The sequence below is a fragment of the Pinus tabuliformis genome, chromosome 2_1, assembly GCF_031772625.1.
Source record: "Pinus tabuliformis cultivar Carrire ecotype Pingquan chromosome 2_1, CPIR1, whole genome shotgun sequence".
In the NCBI taxonomy this organism is placed as follows: Eukaryota; Viridiplantae; Streptophyta; class Pinopsida; order Pinales; family Pinaceae; genus Pinus; species Pinus tabuliformis.
This window is the reverse complement of record NC_142299.1, coordinates 403,398,167-403,420,747: the sequence shown is the minus strand read 5'-3', so window position 1 is coordinate 403,420,747 and position 22,581 is coordinate 403,398,167. Positions and strand designations below refer to the sequence as shown.

The 22,581-nt window shown below is 35.7% G+C and overlaps 1 protein-coding gene across 1 annotated transcript; it reads right to left on the bottom strand.

Annotated features, from left to right (window-relative positions):
• Positions 1-616: 616 nt before the first annotated feature.
• On the bottom strand, positions 617-1,390 carry LOC149200581 (uncharacterized). The gene has a single exon (XM_089400990.1). The coding sequence runs from the start codon at positions 1,388-1,390 to the stop codon at positions 617-619; it is 774 nt and encodes a 257-aa protein (XP_089257116.1).
• Between the last annotated feature and the right edge of the window lie 21,191 nt (positions 1,391-22,581).

Below are 22,581 nucleotides of genomic sequence, written 5' to 3'. Positions count from 1 at the left end.
TTTTGGATTTATTATTATTATTATTATTATTATTTAATATAATAGTAATAATATAATATTAATTATTATTAATATGGTTCTTATATTTATATTAATATTAATAATTGATATATATGTTTGACATAAATCTATTGGTATTTATCAATCACATATATTAATATTAATATGATTCTCCTAATTTTAAAATTAACATATATTTTAAAATTAACAATATTTTTCTTATAATAAATAATTTTATTTTTTCCCCTTAAAAAAATTAAAAAATCCTGATTTTTGAACTAACTTATACTATAATTCACTACAAAACTTCTCATCATCGTAACTTTCTGATCCCTATAACTACGAGAACATACTAATATTTACTAGATATTATTAAACATGCAATTTTATTACTCTAAAACAAAATATTACATAAAATTTTATTACATCATAGGTGACAACCTAAAACCTAAAATAACGAACAGAACCCCTAAAATTGATGACCATCTCATGGAGGCGGTCATGGCAATTTTAATTTATTGTTCATTTCATTACCACCCTTTACAAACATAACCCTAAAATTGATGACCAGATCAGAGATCTGGCCATTGCAATTTGAAAATACTTATTATTCATTTCATGACTCATCCCCGAGAACAGAGTGGACACAATTACAACAGCATTTGACGAAGCCTTTAGCGAACCAGTTAACGAAGGGCTTAACGATTACTTTTACTAAAGCTGGTCGGCAACAGCGTTTAGCTAAGGGCTTGACTATTCCGTTAGTGACCGAAGCTGATTTGCTGCGGCTGACAGGTGCATCTGTGTGAATACCAAGCATGTCTTTTTTGGCGCAACTCACATCCACGTGAAAGTTACACTCCACCTTCTCGCACCCATATCTCCAATTGCCGGATTCGATGCGACTATGGCAGGCGCTACAAGTCTGTGGTTTCCCCTTTAAATCACCCATCACAAGTTTCAGTTTGTGATTTGCGTGGCCACTGAAGTCGAGTATTGTAGGGAGGGCCATACACAAGGGATGAAGCCTTAAGTTATGCGTGTCACTTTCGAACACATATCCGTTCACCACATCCCAGCATGCGTTACAGCGATCCCCTCGAAAGTTTAATGTAACATCGCTGCGAAAGGGGTGTTGGAGGGCATCAGGAAGGGTGGCGCAAACATCATGCAGAGTGAAGTCGTGGCAGGATGAGGATGAATCGTTAAGCTTACACTTGTAACCAATGTTGGCCCCAAATTCTTTACATCCGCTGCATGTGTAGGGCGGAAGGCCCTCCAACCGCAGCAGCTCATGGGCATGGCGGGTAGCGTTGAACAATACCGCCTGCGCTCTTTCTGTCTGTTCAATATCATCTCCGGCTGTTGGATTTGTATTCGACTCCGCCATGAAGGAGGCGCAGGCACAATAAAGACAGACCAAATTTCTCTTAAGCAAACTGCATACGAAAATGAGAGTGAAGTCGCTGGGCCAGAATTAACCCTGTATTAATAGGAGGTGGGAGGACGACAATCACAATTATTGGCGTCTATCATTGTGGGCGGCTATCAAATAATAATAAATATTATAAAATTATAAATGTCACTTTTCTCTTCCTCATATTATTCGACAATGATGCTTTCCTTTTACTTGCACTTCTGCTTGACAATGATATCTATATTTTGTTTATGAATAATAATTCAAATCCGACCCCTTCTAAAGATCCCATAGTTGGAAACTTTCGGCAACTTTTGTCCAGTAATGATATCTTTATGATGACTAACAATTAAATACCTTGTAAAGGTCCCATAGCTCGAAAGTACACGTGGTAACTTTGTGGAAGAAATGAGGGTTGTCACATACTCTATTCACATCAAAATATCATACGTGTTGGAAGAAATGAGTGTTGTCACATACTCTAAAGAATCGAAGTGACACCTTTGAACCTCCTATATTCTCTAGTCACCATCCTCGTTATGAGGTTTTTTCATAGAATTGAACCAAAGTTTTCTTTATATTCCAATCAATTAAATTAAATTATTGTTTCGGAATTTTCAAAGCAAATAGTGCGCTTCATCTTCAAGATGGATGACTATGAAAGAAAATCATCAAAGAAAGATAATAAATACAAGACAAAATAACAAATAGTAAGAGGATGTATATGTATTAAAAATTGTCTCATGTATAGTCTCCTCGTACCTTAGGGGCACAATAAAATAAACACAATCATATAAGATTTTTACCTCAAGTAAGTATGGTGATTTGAAACAATTGTAAATAAATTTTGTTGTATGTGATTAATATTGATGTGATCTCCAACACCACCCAAGCAATCAATACATATACAAATTAACTTATAGATAGTGGTTGGTTCCAACTTGGCCCAACATAGAGTTGTATAATATGTACTACATTATGCGTCCAACCTTACGTGTAAATATAAAATGTGTAAGAAACGCCATAACTATGCATGTGGTTACAATGGAGACCATATGACACACAACTATAAACAACTTGATATGTCGCAATAAGGTAAGAGGCTCATTATGTGGACTCATATACATACACCTAATATTACTAATATCGATGAGGTCGTAAACACTACTTTGTAGGAGTAACTGCTCAAATCATACAAAATAAGATTCAAAGGATGCTCTAGTTATTAGGCATGACTTGAGCTTATCCTATCATTTCTCGAGGGGCATGCCTTGATTGTAGTTGAAGAGTGGTAGTTTGCATTCGCTTTTCCTTTTCTAAAAGGTTTGAGCTCAGAGATTTGTTAAAAAATTCCCCCTATGCAGTTGCAACGACCAAAGGAAACTAACAACTTCTTTCAACACATGTATGGGCACTATTTTGATCTTGTTTTCCATTTTTCAATCATCGTTTTGCAAAATTTTGTATTTTTGGGTCAATTGAACGTTATTCTTGGAGTTAAGCCCCATCATAATATTCCTTCACATTCCTCCCTTTTGTGTTTGTTCTCTATTCTACATGTTCACAAAGAAATAAGTATCACTCTGATCAACTCTAACTTAGGCTCCTAGGCTTGTTGTGTTCCATCGACTCCTATTAATTTCAAAGCATGTGTAAATGGTCCCTACTTGGTCCCAGAAGTCACCTCACTCTTCATTCTATCTATTCAAAAGAAAGTAAAGGTAGTTTTTTCTCATCTTAAGCACGGAATTGATAGTATTCTTCTATACATTATATAATAGCTAATTGTTATACGGCAAGACGGGTTACAAGGAAATACATAGAAATTAACATCTGTACACCATACATCACTAGTCCCAGTAGTGGGACATTGGAGCCACTCCTTACTCCTTACAGAACTGGCTGTCTACTCTCAAGGCTGTGTGTGAGGAGCCAAGGTGAAAAGTCTTTACTCATACAATGGGAGGGGTATATATATCCAAGGGTGATGCTTGACCCTTGTGACTCTTGGACTACCCTCATGACCATCGAAATTCCTATGACTTTTCAACTGACATGACTCTTCATCTTCATGTGTGTGTCCATTGTACATCAAATTTACATTACATTCAGTTACAACAGATATGGCCCGTAGTGGTGATGTGGCCTTGAAAACTCATGACACAACTTGACACGACACTGTTGATAGGTACTAGTTGGCTGTGGTGTCCATGTCAAGTTGTTGTGCTGCTAAGTGATGGATGTACTCCCAAGTGTTCTTTTTATTCTCCTTCGCATGGCTTGATGTTGCAGGGTCTTCAATGGTCTTGGTCTTGCAAGATGGTTCCAAGCACGTGTTCCTTTCTCTTACTTCTTGATGTGCTTTTTTCATTCGTTCAACTACAAGTAAGTCTTCTAGCATGTGCACTCCTTCCTCATCTAGTTCGTCATCTCGCCATGATCTATCAGTGTACATGTGCTTGCAATTCACTCATGAAGGGACGACATCAAATCCAAAAACCTCCTACAATAGCATGATGCAATTTTCTGTGTTTCGAGCCCAAGACAGATGACAAACTAGGAAGAGGGCCCTAGAACTATGCATTGTGCAGTTCCAGGTGACAGGGAGGGAGGATTGGTCATTGAGACTCTGCATAGCACAACTCAGGCTTGGACAAGAAACTTCGGGGCACAATCTTCACTGTTGTGGAAAACTACACAGAGGCCACTAGGAGGCAGAATTGCGTAGTTAAGGACACCAGTGGTAGTTGCAAGGTGGGACCCTAAGGGACACCTCTACGCAGTTTCCAGAAGGAAGACAAGGTTAGATAACAGAGGGACCAGAGGATAGTTCTGCACAATTTTTTAGAGCAGTGAGTCCTAGCTAAGGGAAGTCTCTTGGAGGACATCCTTGCGCAATTTTTTGGAGCAGTGCAAGCTCAGTTCTTTGCGCAATGTGGGGTTCCAGTAAGGAGGAAGGAGGCTCGATGATTGTTCTTGCGAATTGTGTAGTTCAGATAGGTAGTGAGGCAATTTTTATGCAATTTTGAGAAGGAAGACAAGCTGCTCACCTCTTATATTGTGCAGTGCAACTAACTGGGAGGACAACCACTAAGGGTTGATACTGCGTAGTGTAGCTCAATCGAGGTCTAGTGAAGTGGAGTTGTTCAGTCGGAGAGATTTTCAGGAAAATGGCAAAGTGTGAGAGGCAAGTGAACTTGTGAGGACTCGACAATGTGATCACACACTTAGCATACTTAGACAACACGACGACACTAAGCACCAGGACAACATAGCAAAGCATGACCCTCTGTGGGATTGTCTAGAGATTGAAGTGACAAGTGTGAAACTTGGGATAGACCTTCGGACGAGTGACGACACTTTCACAACAGTGCTTACGACTTTGTGTGTGAGTGCAACCGATGTTCACATAGATAAGACAACTCAAACACACAAAGACAAACCTTTAAAATCACCAGAATTATATCGCAATCATGGAAAAGAAATCAACATGCCAAAAGACGATAGTTGGTTAAGGAAGCAAAAGGGAGCAAGACACATAGAGGAAACACATGGAATGACTTTAAGTGCTGGCAACTATGTATGTCATTGAAGACAGAATGATATGACACTGATAAGCAGTACTTCAAGCTACACTAAAGGTGTATTTCAAAGGATGTGCTTTGTTTTCCATACCCACCCTCCTAAGGGTTACACATCAGATGGATTCTTCATGCGGTCTTGATCTTCAATCATACCTTGGGTTCCTTGGTCGTCTTATCTTTCTCCTCATCTCCTTATGAGTCATCTAGCATTTCATCCTTCTTTGTGGTCACTGAGATATACATATATGCAATTTCAGTAAGCAGTGACTACTGTTGGGAGGACGCATCTACGCAATTTCAAAATGCAAGGAAAACATGACAGTTGAGGGACAAAATTGCACAACTTTAGAATGCAAGACATTGTTGTGGATGAGGCCCTTGGAAGACACATATTCGTAGTTTCAAAATGCAAGGCAGACTGGGCAACTGAGGCACAACATTGCGCAGTTTCTGGAGACAGTGGGTTCAAGTTGAGGGAAGGACACTAGAGGAAACCACTACATAGTTTTTATTGTTAAGGGAGGTTGGGCATATTTTCCCTTGAACCAAAACAAACTTCCCTTTGCATAACAAGCGATAATCCCCATTTCCCAAAGATGACAGATATTGTAGAAAGATAAAAGCATGAACAAATCTTAAGATCGAAAAGGGGAGCTTGAGGTCATCAGCTTACTAATAAGTGACTAAGGAACGATCGATCACAAGATCCACAGTAGGATCCAAAATTTGAGTACATGCCAAAATATTTGGAGGGTGTTGCAGCCACTACAACACTTTCTTATAGTCTCTTATACATTAATATTGCGATCTGTACTATGACTAATTAGAAATTAGAGGATTTGAAATTTAGATTATGTTTGTAAACCATAAGTGTAAACAAAGTGGTCATGAAGGGTATTAGTTGTATAAAAAGGAAAATTATTTGTCTATGCATTGCAGGTTAAACTGAATCAAGGAATATCCATAATTGCTTCACATCTAAATTGGTAGATGATTTGTGAACTGTCATGGATATTCCACTGGACAATTTTTCACAACAAATCTAATAAAATTAGATTTAAAATCTGAATTCTACACTATTACAGTTTTCTTTGATTATATATATGTAGATTTTACTGTTAATAATGCATGCATGCGAATGAAAATTATACAAAAAATAGAAAATGGAAAAATAAAAATTCACACACACATGACACAATATATGCTCTGGGAAACCCTTTCAAGAGAAAACCCCAGCTAGAAGGTGAGGTTACTCTACTCTCTCTCTGAATGGAAATATGGTTGCAAGTACAAAGAAGTATGGTCTCTGACCCATGGGCTATCACAGTGAAAAAATCACCTCTATATGGTCTACCTCTTATCACTCTTGGTTATTTATGCTCAGTTATGGAACAAATGCATTCAAAAGAATAGAATTCCTTTTCCTCCTAGTGGCCCTGTTATAACGCAACCTGATAGCCTCTTATTGGTTAAGTTTGACTACCTCGACTCTTAACCAGAGTTATAATATAAACTTTTCTAGAGTCTTCTACATCATAATCACATGTCTAGCCCCATTTTCATTAATAATGGGGGCTAACATGGTATCCTCTCGAACCATGGTGGTAAAATCAAAACTATCAACTTCTGAGTGGCATAACTTTCACATAGAAACTCTGATTAATGTGTTTCTTATGTCATTGGAAATATTTTTATATGTAAAATAGCATGAAAAGGTGTTATGATAAAGTAGAAAAATTTTACCCCCAAAAAATGTTTTTTGATGCCTCAAAATTCTCCCAAAAAGTTGCATACCTTGTTTTTCCAAACTAGGTCCCATCAATAAAAATGGTCCCATGAGATGGTTCCTCCACGTTTTACACTCTAAAGGCATCAAGGTAGATGAAAAAATATACAATGATCCAATATGGTTTAGCAGTTGTATGTTAACCTAAATTAGTGAATTTATCACAATATAAACAATCAATTAGCTACGCAACAAAGGGAAGATAAGAGAATCAACGAGAGCTCTGAAGTGAGGATGGCTAGGGTTTACGGTGCCGCCGTCACACTGCGCTGCGAAGAGGCAGAGACGACAGAGAATCCATGGAGGTCGAACGCCGGACCAACCCAACTGAGTGCGCCGATATGGATCTGGTACTGCAGAGGACGAGATCACAATCCCTCAGCAACAAATCGAGCCTCGGATGATGAATGGCCTGCTCACAGGTCATGGTCGTTTTCCCACTATCTGATTAAAGGTTATTTTCATAATAAACCTTTTGCCCTTACTGTAACAGGTTACGACCAGGAAGATTTACACCGTAAACGTTCAGATCTGCAATCGATAACGCAACCCTACCTTGATCCGCAGCCTCTAATTGCGATTAAGGGTAAGAACGGAGCGGATTGGCCGGAGATGGCTGCGCGAGCAGGAGCCATAAAGAATACTGGCCCATTTCCAGTTGGAAGAAGCAGGAGCGGCTCAGATCTGATATCAGAGAGCCCTGGGGAGAAAAGAACACGAACCTCCGGTCTTGAATCAAATAAGGCACGCTCAGAATCTAAGGCTATTGAATCTAAAAAATGGATGATAGGAGGTGGAAGATCGCCAGATCTGGAGAACAATCATGGGAATCAGGGCTTGATTAAGGCCGATCCATCAGATCTGAAACAAATATTTATCAGATCTGTAGAAGGCAAACACTGTTGTGTACAAATCAAGGAGGGGATGGATGTCCAGGAGTTAAAAAAACAGATCCAGATCAAATTGGGAATTCCGGCAGCATTCCAAAGTCTCTTATTCTCAGGGATCTGTATGCAGGACCAACACACTCTCCAGCATTACGGAGTTGTCAAAGATTCAACCATCATCCTCAACCTAAGACTCCGAGGCGGATGCAAGGGAACCAGCTCAAAAAATTCAGGCTCTTTCCGCGATGCAGTTAAAGGAAAAGAACCAATGCAACACAGAACAACATCCACACCAGAGCTTCCAGGACCCTACATTGTGGAACAGAAGTCAGAAGCACCTATGCTTACTGTATCATTGCCGGAGGTAACAGATCTATACTCAGATCTAACTCATAATGCTGTTATATGCAGATTTAACGGTTATTGGCCCAAAGCTGATGCACTACACCAATGGATCTACACATCATGGACAACCAATTGTGAAATATATCTATGCCCTAAGGGATTCTTCATAGTCAGATTTAGCACAGAGCTGGAACGAGACAATACCATTAATCAGGGGCCTTGGTTCTGGGGCAATGCTGGTCTCTTTCTCACACCCTGGTTCCCGGATTTCGACGCCAATACCATGGTAGTATCGACAATGCCAGTTTGGGTAAGGCTACACAACCTACCACTGCATTTCTGGCATCGAAAAGCTTTAACAGCCATTGGGAACTCCTTAGGAAAACATCTCAAAATAGATGAGGACAGAGCCAACCGGGGAATTTTCACATATGCCAGAATATGTGTAGAAGTGGACCTAAGTCAAGGACTCCCAGATCACATCACATTGAATTTTAATAATTCACTGTGGACGCAACAACTAGATTACGAGAACACGGCTTTCAGATGTCGCAACTGCTTGCAGACAGGGCACCTACAATATGCATGTCCACTGACTTGTAAGGAGCCTAAGGGGAATAAGAAACAACAGAAAAAGCCAAAAGGTTGGCAGCACACTGAACCACTGGAGGAGGAGGCACTAAACACGGAACCCACAGACATATACAGGAGACAGGAACAAATGCAGGAAGAGAACACTGAAGGGCCCAAACTCGAACCAAACAGCATGGTACGGCAGCAAGAACTACAGCTGGAAATAAGCGGTGCCAAACGAGCACATAGTACCGAAGGATCGGACTCGGACAAAGAACAACCTGGGCACATAGAGGAAAACCAACTTGCCATAATTGTCCCCACTGCCAATACTGGAGGCTGGCGAAAAGTGGAGAAGAAAAAAGGAAGGAAAATATAGGCCGGTAGACACAATATCTTAAATTTTGCTGCATTCCTGTCATTACGGGAATAGTCTTATACTATTTTGTGTTCTTATTTCTGTTATGCTGCCTGTTATTACAGGAACAGCCATATGCATATGCTTCAAGCATCTACAAAATGTAATTTTATCAACATGAATAAAATTACGATTTTTTCCTAAGGGAAAAAACAAAGGGAAGATAAATTCTTCCAAGAAACATGGTTTAGCCATGGCCTATATAGTCAATGCAAGTTATAGTAAGAATTAATCAATTTTTACTCACATCTTTAAGGATGGGAAATATAAAAATAATAGAAAGAGGAAATAAGAAATTTTGCTACGAAGTGATGATTCTACTATAGCTATGCCATATTCAAACAAGACTATTGTATATGCTAATCATTTATTGTTATGCAACCAACTCACAAAATAGAAGAAAAGATAGACCAACAGCTCCAAAATCAGCCTCTTCGAGGGGGAAACCTCCTTTACATTACACAAATGAAAAATTCTTGGATGATACAAATGACAAAACCTCCTTTCTATATATAGGAGTCTAGGGGGTCACAATATAATCAAAGTCGACATAACAATAATAATATAAGGGCACAACAATAACAATAGCGGGCTTCTATGGTGCACAATAATAACAATATGGGGACAATAATAGCACAACAATAACAATAAGGGCTACAATGACAATAGTAATGGGAGAATCACTAGTATTATTGGGACCTAACATTCCCCTCTCCTTCAAAAAAGTGTTGTCCTCAACACTTGAGTAGTTTTGGATGCTTCTATATAAAATTCTCATCCTCCCATGTGGAATCTTCAGCGGGTAAGTTCTTCCACTTGATGAGATACTCTAAAATTGATCAATTTTGTAGCTGTCTTGTTCTTGTTTCTATGACTGCTTCAGGTTCCAATATGATTTTTCCTTCCTCGTCAAGTTTTGGCAATATTGTTTGAATTGGGAGCTTGTCACCTATAACCTTCTTTAAGCATGAAACATGGAAAACTAGGTGCACTCGGGAAGCTACAGGAAGCTCCAATTTGTATGCCATAGTACCAATATTTTGAAACACCTTGTACGGACCATAATACTTTGGTGATAATTTATTATGCTTCTTAGCTTGCTTGAGGGACATTTGTTTATATGGTTGTAGTCTTAGAAATACCTAGTCACCTAAATCAAAAGTTATTTCATTGCAATGTTGTTCTTCCTGTTGTTTCATTCTATTCTACGCCAAAGTGAGGTTATCCTTTAAGAGTTGGAGAACTTGTTGTTGATGCTCGATGTGATCTTCCACTGCTTGAACCTTAGAATTTTTTCTTAAATATGATGTGATGGACGATGGATGATATCCATAAAGTTCCATAAATGGGGCCATTTTTGTTGTAGTATGGAAGGAAGTTTTATACCACCATTCAGCCAGAGGCAACCATTTGATCCATTGTGTTTGTTTAGTAAATACAAAGCAACGAAGATACCCTTCCAAACATTTGTTTTCTATCTCAGTTTTCCCATCAAATTGAGGATGATAAGATGAGCTATGAGCTAACTGAGTACAAATATAAGAAAATAATTATGTCCAAAAATTTCCAGTGAAAATGGGATCTCTGTCGCTTAGAGTAATCTTTGGATTTCCATGTAGCTTTTGAATTGTTTCCATAAATGGAGTAGAAATTGTACTATATTTAAATGGATGAGATAATGCACAAAAATATGAATACTTGGTAAGTCTGTCAACTACCACCATGTTGACACTCTTTCCTTCACACTTGGGTAAAATTGTGATAAAATCCATTGAAACCTCCTCCCAACGTTGACTTGGAATGGATAAAGGTTTTAATAGACATGGGGTCTTAATTGTTTCATCTTTATTTGTTGGCAAATCAAACATCCCACCACAAACTTTTGAATGTCAGATTTAAGGCCATCCCAAAAATACTCCTTCTTAACCCTATGGTAAGTTTTTAAAAATCCTGAGTGCTCTCCTAAGGGAGTGGTGTGCAATTCCATGAGAATATTTTGTTTGAGTTGGGAATTCTTACATAGGTATAAGTGATATTTGTACCATAACGAATCATTATTCTAGCTAAATGTATCAGATGTACTGGGATCTTGTTGTAAATTTTGAATAGGTGCCCACACTTCTTCATCATTCTTCCATTCATCCCTTGCTTCCTTTATCCAATCTGGTTGGATTATAGAAATGGCACAAAGAAATGATTCCACATCCTCATCCTTTCTTTTTTGCTTCCCTTTTTTGTAGATTATTTCAAAGTCATAACCCAACATCTTTGTGACCCATTTTTGCTGCTCTTCTGAAGGTAATCTTTGTTCTAAAAAGTATTTAAGACTATCATGATCCGTTTTTACCTTGAAGTGTCTTCCCATTAGGTAGGGTCGCCATTTCTTAAGTGCATGTAGTATTGCCAACATTTCCTTCTCATAAATAGCTTTGTGTAAATATTTTCCTTTGATTGGATGACATTCTAAAGAAATGGGTCTTTCTTCTTGCATTAAAACAACACCAATTCCATTTCTTGAGGAATCACATTCCACAATAAAGGTTTTTCTGAAGTCTAGTGTAGCTAAGAACAGTGCTTGGCACATTTACTCTTTAATATGTTCAAAGTCCTCCATTGCTTCTAGAGTCCATGAAAATGCATCTTTCTTGAATAATGTTGTTATAGGTGTTGCTATTCTCCCATAATTCTTAAGAAACTTGCGATAATACCCTGTCAACTTGAGAAATCATCGTAGATGCTTTATGGATGTGGGGATTTTCCATTCCTTAATGGATTTAATTTTTCTAGGGTCTACCTTCACACCTTCATGAGATATAATATGACCCAGATATTTGACCTCTTGTACTCCAAAGAAACATTTGGAGCTTTTTGCATATAATTGTTTCTCCTCCAATAGTTTGAACACCCTGTCAACATGTTGAACATGATCCTTCCAAAACTTGTTGTAGATTAGTATATCATCAAAAAATAATAACACAAATTTTCTAAGGAAAGGTTTGAAAATGAATTCTTCCAACCTTGAAATGTAGAAGGTGCATTGGTAAGGCCAAAATGCATGACCAAAAATTCATAATGACCCTCATGAGTTCTAAATGTTGTTTTCAAAATGTCTTTAGTCTTCATTCTGATTTGATGATATCTTGAATGAAGATACAACTTGGTGAAGTAAATTGATCCATGTAATTCATATAATAATTCATCAATGACAGGAATGGGAAATTTATCTTTAATAGTGAGCTTGTTGAGCTCCCTATAATATGGACACATGCGCCATGATCCATACATCTTGTGCACCAATACTATTGGAGTAGAGAAACAACTTTGACTAGGTTGAATTATACCAACCTCTAACGTTTTTGCAACCATACGTTTAATTTCACTCTTTTGGGCATAGGGATATCTGTAAGGCATGATGTTTGGAGGAATATTTCCTGGAATCAAATGAATAGCATGATCATGATCACAAATAGGTGGGAGGCCTTTGGGAGTCTCAAATACCTTGGAATGATTGTCCAAGACTTTTTGGAGATCTGGAGAAATAGATGATTTTGATGTGGGAACCTCTAGCGAACATAATTCCGTTAGAGTTGATTATCATTTCGATGTGGGAAATCTAGCTAAACATAATTTCGATTTTCTTTCTCTAGAAGATTTTTCATTTTTCTAGAGCTAATTATATTTCTCGGTTTCCCTGTGACACCCCTTAATTCAACTTCCTTTCCTCTGAAAAAAATTTCAAGAAAAGTTTTTGAAAATTAAAAACTATCGTACCCAAATATTGTAGCCATTGGACTCCTAGTATAACATCAACACCACCCATTGGAATGGAAAGCATTGGGCTATTCAATACATATTCTCCCATGGATAGCTTGATATTATGGCACTTTCCAAAACAATTTATGGTTCCTCCACTTGCAACCATCACTTGACATTTTGGTGCTAGATATAGGAAAAAATTCAATTCCTTGGCTATCTTACAATGAATAAAATTATGAGTATTGCCTGAATCAATACACACAATTACTTTTTTCTTCTTGATATGTCCTTCTATCTTGATAGTTTCAGGAGTGGTAATTCCGGCTAATGCATTACAAGATATGGTCAGATTCATTTATTCTTTCTCTAGGGTTTGTTCCTAGTGTATATCCTCTTCTTTTGACATTTCTTGTTCCTTTTCTTCCTCCTCTTCACAATCTTTGTAAAATAATTTCTTCTCAGCACACTTATGACCTTTAGTGTATTTTTTATCATAATTGTAACAAATCCCTTTTGCTCTTTTTCTTCCAATTGTTGTGGTGTTAACCTTGTAGGTTGTGGAAGGCTAGGAAAAACAATCCTTCTATCTTTATAGTTGTGAGTGGTAGGCTTCCTTATTGCCATAATTTTGATTTCCATTTTTCTTGCTAACCTGAATGTCTTCTCCAATGAATCAGGTTCCCAAAGGCGAACCTCATGTTGGATGTTATCCTTTAAAGTCCCTATGAACACATCAATCCTATGCTCCTCTAAAATATCTTTCACCCTTATATTCAATTTTTGGAAGTCCTCAATGTGCTCCATCATTGAATCATTTTGTTTGAGATTTATCAATTGACTAAAAAAGGTGTTTATTTTTGTATCCTCATAATGTGTTATCATTTCTTCCATAAAAATTGCACAAGTGACAATTTGTTTACGAGAGAAAAGCCATCGATACCATACAAACTGATTTGGTTCCAAATATAAAGTTTCAATGCATACCTTTTGTGTGTTTTGCACATTATGGAGATCGAAATATTGCTCCATCTGTAGTATCCATGCTACTGGATCCTTGTCATCAAACTTCCTCATATCGATCTTTGGAACATGGTGGGTTTTCAATCCAATGTTAGAGTCTATGAAATCATGATTAACATCTATTTTATTCTCGTCATGAGTTTCTTTTACTACCCTTTCATCATTAGTAAGCATTTCTTGTAGAAACTTTGTCAAATCTATCTTCAAATCTTCCATGTTGCCTTTAAGTTTTTCTTCTATACCATCCATCTTAGCGTCCATGCCATTCATCTTAGCTTCCATTCCATCCATATTAGCTTCCACACCATTCATCTTAGCTTCCATGGCATCCATCTTACTTTCATGCCATTCATATTAGCTTCCATGCCTTTCTTTAAACCATCCATCTTAGCTTTTGTTACTTTTTGTGAGAGTGAAAATATTTGCACTTGATCTCGTAATTTTGATATATCATGTTGCATTTTTTCCTCGTCTTCATGAGTCATGGTAGAGATTTCAAGTTTCGTACTAGGTGTTTCCATTTTCTTTCTTCCAGGCATCAATTAATGATAATTATGTCTCACTGTGCCCTTTGAATCACTTCAAACTAATTTTTGAAACTAAACTTATGCAAAAAAAAAATTAAAAACTACACACCTTTTTTCACTTTGTAGGAGCTCGATATTGAATATAATGTACCTTTGTAATTTAGGATCTCCAAGGTCTAAAATTGTGTCATGTGGTAGTCCTTTGAGTCCTCTTTCTAACCCCACTAGTCTAATCAATATTGGATTCTTCAAGAAAGAGTTGTGTCAAATCGCCTATGATGACCTAATTATAGACTGGTTTAGTAAGGCGAACTTGTATGACCTTCCACGTAGTACTGTTTCGACCTTCAGACCTACAAAAAATAAACATAAAATCCTAGTCTGTCCTCTTTCTGTAACAACTTTCTAAATTTCAATCCGATGCTCAAAGAGAAAGTTATGATGATTTTCTCAAGGTCACTTGTTTGGGATGTAATTCGGGAGCCTGCAAAAACACTAACTTCCTTGGATCATATCTCCGAAAATATAGCGGGAAAAGATATGAAATTTTGACCCAAGGTTCATCGCTATTTCATCCCAAATGTGCTTTAATTTAAGTTTATGAAACCTTGTAAAAAAAGGTTATAGCGCAAATGTCGCAATGACCTATTTGGAGCAGTGAAACCCTAGAATCCAAACCTCTAATACCAAATGTTATGCAGCCAATGCACAAAATAGAAGAGAAGATAGATCAATGGCTTCAAAATCAGCCTCTTCGAGGGGACAACCTCCTTTACATTACACAAATGAACAATTCTTGGATGATACAAATGACAAAAACTCCTTTCTATATATAGGAGTCTAAGGGGTCACAATGTAATCAAATCCGACATAACAATAATAATATAAGGGCACAACAATAACAATAGCAGGCTTCTACTCGGATGTAGGTGACACGTTCAGGCATTAATGTTATTACTGAAGAATGGCAGTGAAGGGACGGGCCACTTGTCTGATGGTGCCCCTCCCCATATCACCCTGAAACGCCTTCATTACTATCTACAAGCAGCATTCAATACAGGTCTGGTTCGGCAAAAAGCTATTCATTGTTGGGTTATGGAGATACCTCATCTCAATCCCTCACCGTCTCCCCTGCTCTGCAGCATCTATCCACCTCATGCCTTTGAGCCCAGCCTTCACACTACAACTGGTCGTCGCTACTGGATTGTTTGCTGTGCGGATTTTGATAATGGCTTTCATCATTCGCATGCGGCTCTCTGCTTTCTAATCTCTGCCCAGATCAACCTTGTTTTTCCTCTTATTCCCATTGCTAGTGCTCCCTCTGCCTTAGTCCCTCTGGTCTCTGCTCCTTTTGAGCACCCAACCAGCGAATTCAATATGGTTAGGCACCGTATGCATAGTCGTAGGGGAGGAACCAGGGGAGGAAGCTCTCGTCCTCCGGTGGAGCGCTCCACCTCCTCTCCTTCCCCTAAATTGCATCATCCTCAATCTTTTGGAGAGGGTAGACATCCTAATACCAAGCGTGGGAGAGGTTGGGCTCGTTCTTTTGGTGTTGCTCTTGATGAATTTGCTGTCCATTCTAACAATTCTCCTCCGCCCCTCACTCTACCCATTTCAGGTTCTGTAGTTCCCTGAATAGGCCCGTCATTACTGCTTCTATCTCCATCTCTTTCTCTGAAGAAATCACTCATTCAGCCTCTCAGGTTGACATCTCTAACTTGCCGCAGGAAGGTGCACTCAGATGCAACAATTGCAGGGATTCTGGTAAAAATGTGATGGTTGACAGTCTCTTCACCTCCCTTGGACTGAACATGGGTGGAATTCTGCATGGTGAAGGGGGCAGCTCAGCTGCCATGCGCTCCTCTGTTGGTTCGTGTCATGATGGTTCAGATATGCAGGATGCTTCTGGCGACGGGGGAGTGCCTCATGGTGGTGGTGGAGAGCCACATGGCAGAGCCTCCACGGACGTGGCAGATGAGTGGGCTTGCCCAATCATCGAGGAACCCATCCCGGATGAATACAGCTAAGATGATGTGGCCTCCAGGTAGCAGAAGGTGGCAGACAAAGATTCGGCAAAGGCTGACTGAGGTTAGACCTTGGCCGGCTATGGCTGCCTTGGTGTCTTCTATCTGGTTCTTTTTGGTTTTTGATAATCTTTGTGTGGATGTCGGTATCCTTTCTGGAACAAATGTCAGGGTATTGTCTTACTATCTTCTTGTGGGGTCTGGTCTCAAAACTGCTTCCATTTTTGAAGGTTATGCTCTCGCTGGACTAGTTTCCCCAATGTTGGGGCAGTCCAGATTTTGTTGATACTACGATAAACTTGATCGAGGCTTTGTCCTCTTTGTATCTTTTCTGTACATATTAATAGACTACTTTTACTGAGAAAAAAAAACAATAGCAGGCTTCTATGGGGCACAATAATAACAATATGGGGACAATAGGGGCACAACAATAACAATAAGGGCTACAATGACAATAGTAATTGGGGAATCACTAGTATTATAGGGACCTAACATTGATACATTTAAAAACACACAAATAGTCATTGCCAATATTACATAATTAGAGTGGATGCTCATAATCAAATATAAACCATAACACTTCATTATAGAAAATCATGGCGAGTTGACCAAAACAGGGAAAACAAATATAGAGAAAAAGATAAGAGCAACCAATAAACTAAGAGTTTCAGAATTGGAACCAAGTGACATTGCATTAAGAAATTTATCTTAAAATCCAATACAAATAATGAGTGGTCGTTATCCAATTCATCACTTATGTAATTATTAGAACCCTGATGGTCCATTCAGGGAATCTTCTTACTAATGTAATAGTAGGAAACCATGCCAGACATGGTGTTAAAAGGTTGTATCATACAACACACCTGACCCACAAAGGGTTTAATAGGTATACTTAAATATGGAACTTGGACAGAAAAGCAGGTTTTCCAACTTGTGTGCTAAAGTAGCCAGAAGTGAAGTCTTGCACCCCCAAAGTAGTGAATTAAAACGTGATTAAAACAACATATGAAAATTAGGGCAGAGACAGTAGATACTTGTAACAAAGCGAACCAACCTTGTTATTAAATGAATCCAGAAGAACTCAATGACAAAACTTGTGGTGTCGTTCAATAAGAATAAGTTAAATGAATTTTACCTGAAGAAGAAGGTTACCATGAATTCCATCTGGGAAACCTACAAACGGAAACAACCCTTCATTAGATCCTTTAGCAAGATTACGAGAAAGAAAATACATGTACATGAAAACAAGTAAAAGAGAATTTGATTACTAAAATCACTCTATTAACATAAAGGTAGGGGTTAAAACCCTGAGATGAAAATGTCCAATTTTAAAAACCCTGGAAAGGATTAAACTCCAAATACCAAAATTGAACCAAAATGACCCAGTTATGGGCTACGCGCTAAGCTTGAACTATAAAATAGAAACTTATACCAAATTTTAAGAGAACTCCTGGAAGGGATTCAAAGTTGAAAATACAGATGGAGAGAAGGAAATCTCTACTCTCCATAAAAATAAGCCATAGAGGGAAAAATGTCTCCCCAAGGATAGATAGAAGAAACAAAATGTTAACAAAGAAATGGAAATGGGGTTACCTGAAGAAATCGTGGCACAAGACAAGAGGGAACTATGTTTATCTTCCTTTTCCAACCACCTTATTGCAAGAAGTAACCCAAAATAAGAACCAAAAAACTAGAAAGAATAAGTAATTTAAAGTGTAAGGAGCTATAACTAAGGAAACGAAAGCTCTGTGGAAAATTCCTAGAGGAGAAAACACCTAGTTAAAAACCCTCGAACTTGACCAAGCTCTGTAAACTTCCACTTAGAATATTAACAGAGAAAAGGAAAGGGCCTCATTGGACCAATAAAAATGTTAATCCTTACGTAGCCTGCAAGAATCCTTGCATTGCCTGCAAGAAACAACACCAAAGTATACTAAAGAAATACAATGGAGAGAAAACTAGTAGTAATCAGCATAGATCCATCTTAAGTACGAATCTAACATGAGCCGAGAGGGATCAAATTTCTTCACGTGCAAACTTCTTTAGAGTGAAAAATACAAAGTTACTTTTCATTGTTTAAATTGTATTTTTAAATGCTAAATATAGTATATATAGGGCCAAATAAACGTTTTAACCATTAAATCTTAATTTTTCATGATATATACATAATTTTTTTTAAATGCTATATAATATATACATAATTGATATTAAAATATTTTACATAACATGTACATCCAAATTAAAATTGTTTTTCTATTATTAATGTATTTTTAAGTGTATGTCAATATTAATTAGTATTAAAATATTTTGTTGATAATACACATTGAATATTTTTTTATATACAAAATTAAAATATTTTATTTTAACAATTTTTTTATATAGATATATATGAAGTTGATATTTAACATATATTTTCAAATAGTTTAGTTAAATCTCTTGTTGAAATACTTTTGAAAAATATAAGATTTAAACTAACACTTTTTTTATACTTCTAATTACTTTACAACATATTCATTTTTTTTAATTGTTGATATTATTTTTCTATTTAAAACATAATTTTTATTTTTTGTTTTTGTATTTATTTTAAAGAAAACTGTTGGACAGATAAACTTACACATCTTCTCACACTGAGTTATAGAAAACACCTATCGGCTCAAAAATCTTATTAATTTTTTTTTTAAAAATACACGATACCTCTGGTATCACTTATATTTAGCTATGAAAAGAACAAATCTCAAAACAAATGGAAGCCACAGGGAGCTACCTACATCGAATAACCAGAAGGAACACTTGGACAGGAGAAAGAGTCAAGTATGAGGTCGAAGCCTCCACTATTCCTGGGGCCAAAGCCTCGGTGGCCAAAAAATCAACAAAGAAAATGAATAGACAAAAGGGAAAACAACCCTAAGCGTAATGGATCTGCCATGTGGCAAAGGCCACGTAGGTGTCGGGACCGAAAGGCCTTGTACTCCCTGCGAGAAAGGTTAAGAATGATATATATAAAAAAGAACGTTGTGAATTTTATTTCCTAAATCTTCCCTTCCACCATAAATCGACAAAAGATTGATTATGTGATTTTGCCGAAGATTATCTAACAATAACCTCTTTTATTAGTATAAAGGTGGGGGCTAGGGCATAAAAGCCCATTAGATACATCATAAAAACATTTGTGATATAAAAAGGTATGTGCCAAGCTATATATAAGTATATATTAAAAAATAAAAAGGGGAATACGTTAAGTAAACGACCCTTTGATATATTAATATGTCCTAATTCCAAATGAGAGACTAGAGATATTTATAAAAGGTTAAGAACAATGGATAGATGTGTTTTCATTATTAATAGAGCCCATGAAAAATATTAAAGTTAACTAATGCAAAATATTAAAGTTAATTATAGTAGTGATTATTATAGTATTGATTTTTAAAGGAAAACAAAGTTGATGATAAAAGATGTGTCTTATTCATCACGATAACTAATTGTTTATAGTTTTGTAATTGAGATAATAAGAATTTTTTTTACTTAAATAATAAGATTTTTTTAGTGTGTTTTAGAGTATATTATAGAGAGTACTCAGAAAATTGAATGCGTGACTTTTTAATTAGAAAATGTGCTTTAACCATATGAACTCAATCAATTTGACTAACCCATATGGCTCTAAAAATTGTGCTTTTCTAAACTATCTAATTTGTCTTTTCTTAAATAAAAAAATGTTCCATTTTTTAATTAAAAAACGTTAAAAAAATTGTGTTATACTATTTTCTTTTTAAATGATGTTTTTTTCAATTTTGTTCACACTAATAATGATTTTATAAACCATAATTAAAAAATTGGTGTATTTTTAATGCCATATTAAAAATGTGGCAAGTTGTTTTAGGTTAAGAATTCAAATGCGCTATAATTTTAACCTTAAAAAAAAAAAAAAATTGCTTTTGGTAGAACTACTTTCTCATTTATATGTTGAATATTAAGGTTTTTTGTAACCATGATATTTAGTCTTTAATGTCATGGTTGAAAATGTTGCAATTTCATTCCTAAAGAAAGTGAGGTTACATCACCACTTTTACATTTATGATATTTGGTTTTTAATGCTATAATTAAAAAATAAATTAGAATTTTAATCTAAAAAAATAAGAAAAAAAAAGATATTACATTACCAGATCCACGATGCTTCATAAACTTTCATCAACAATTTTTCATTTTTTTACACAAAAATATCTATATTTAAAATTAAAATTATCATTTTAAAGTTTAAGTTATTACTATATTGGTAACTTTGTTAAAATTTACTCATCAATGAAAAAAAAATACTTAAAAAACAATCATATATATTATATTACATTAAAGAGACATGTGTAAAACTCAAGCCCTAAAATAAGTGTATGTATGATGTTCAATTAATCCACTCATGTAGCCATGAACACATAGTAGTTTGTCATGACACTTTTTCCCATTGGTACAGGATCACTCCATTAGTACAAAATCATATATATATATTATATTACATTAAAGAGACATGTGTAAAACTCGAAGTCTAAAATAAGTGTATGTAGGATGTTCAAAAGGTTAATCCACTCATGTAACCATGAACACATAGTAGTTTGTCATGACACCTTTTTCCATTGGTACAAGATCACTCCATTAGTACAAAATCACTAAGAAAATCCATTAGTACAAAATCACTAAGAAAATCAAAATGAAGTGATTAACCTATTGCTTACTTATAAAAAAAAATAGAATAGATTGTTGAGATGTAAAGTTTAAGGAAAGTATATTGTTTAAAACCATTCGTTTAAAGGTTTCTTTTGTTGTAATTAACTACATGAAGTAAAGTGTAATTAAGTTAATGGATTATAAAGTACTCTAATTGTTTCACTATAAACAATATTTGTTGATCGATAATTGTAATTAATGCTAATTTATCTTGCATCCATTCAACATTAACATCATTTCATATAAATATACATATGACTATAATTTCAACTAAGGTTCATATCATATATTCCAAAATCCACATGAATAAATTCTTTGTTTTTGTTTTAATCATACTATATTGTCAAAATTTAAGCCATTTAAATATATTTTTGATGAAAACAATTATGTATTATTTCATAAAATTCAAAATTATTTGTAATAATTAATTGGGTTGGAAAAGATAATAATCAATTCTCACAATTATTTAAACTAATAAAATTGATAAATCATTTTATTTTTATTTTTATCGATTATAAAATATTTTTTCAAATATTTAAAAATATACATACAAAAAAAAAATATCTAAAAAATAATATAAAACGTTATTATGTTTTTATTAATAATTTAATCAAGTGATTTTGTTATCTCTTTTGTCGTGGACTAATAAGATTCATCATTGAGCCAAGAGGTTCATTCTACAACCCAATATGATGTGTAATTATCTTTGTCCGTTATCAAAATTGAAATTTTTTCATGTTGGCCCAAAAAAAAATAACTATACAAAATAATTAAATAATATCGATTCATAAAAAAAATTACACGTGAAGAAATTAAATCCTTCTCAGCTCATATTAAATCCATATTCAAAATAGATCTAAACTAATATTCACTAAAAATTTAGCTTAAGAATATTTTCATTTATGAAGCATAAAATTTATTATGTAACATCAAATTAACACATGGCCAAGAAAAGACATGTATTTATGTTGTACCAATGCCATGGGAACGACACTACTCCATGGAAATGAAGCATCATAATTTGGAATGATGTTGTGTTTATTACATGCTTAATGAAGCATCATAATTTCGAATGCTAAAGGGTTTATTACATGGTGGGTGTAAAAAGGTTTTGGTTGTTTTAATGATATTTTACAAAGAAAACAAACGAAATATTTTGGGTGTGAAAAGCTTTAAACTGTCTTTTCTATGTCAGTAAGAATGGTAAAGAAGCCAATGGAGTTGGATTTGTAATTGGCTTGATTTAATGTAAGTCAAAATCTTCTCCTGTAATATAACTTTTTATATGATAAAAAGTCTTAATTGTTTATATATATATATATATATATATATATAATTTAGTTCCGATAAAATTAACAATCATGTAACATGATATCAACAAGGAGAAAAGATATTTGTGTGTCGAACCATAGACCATAGCCAATGGGAAAGACACTCTGTGGCAATCACCCCATCATAATTGGGATAGATAATGGGCTTATTGCCTAGGTAGTGTACAAAAGGCTTTGGGGGTTTTAATGATATTTTATGG

Bases quoted from the DNA above. Each gene is read 5' to 3' on its own strand.
- LOC149200581 (XM_089400990.1), bottom strand. From the start codon at position 1,390: ATGGCGGAGTCGAATACAAATCCAACAGCCGGAGATGATATTGAACAG.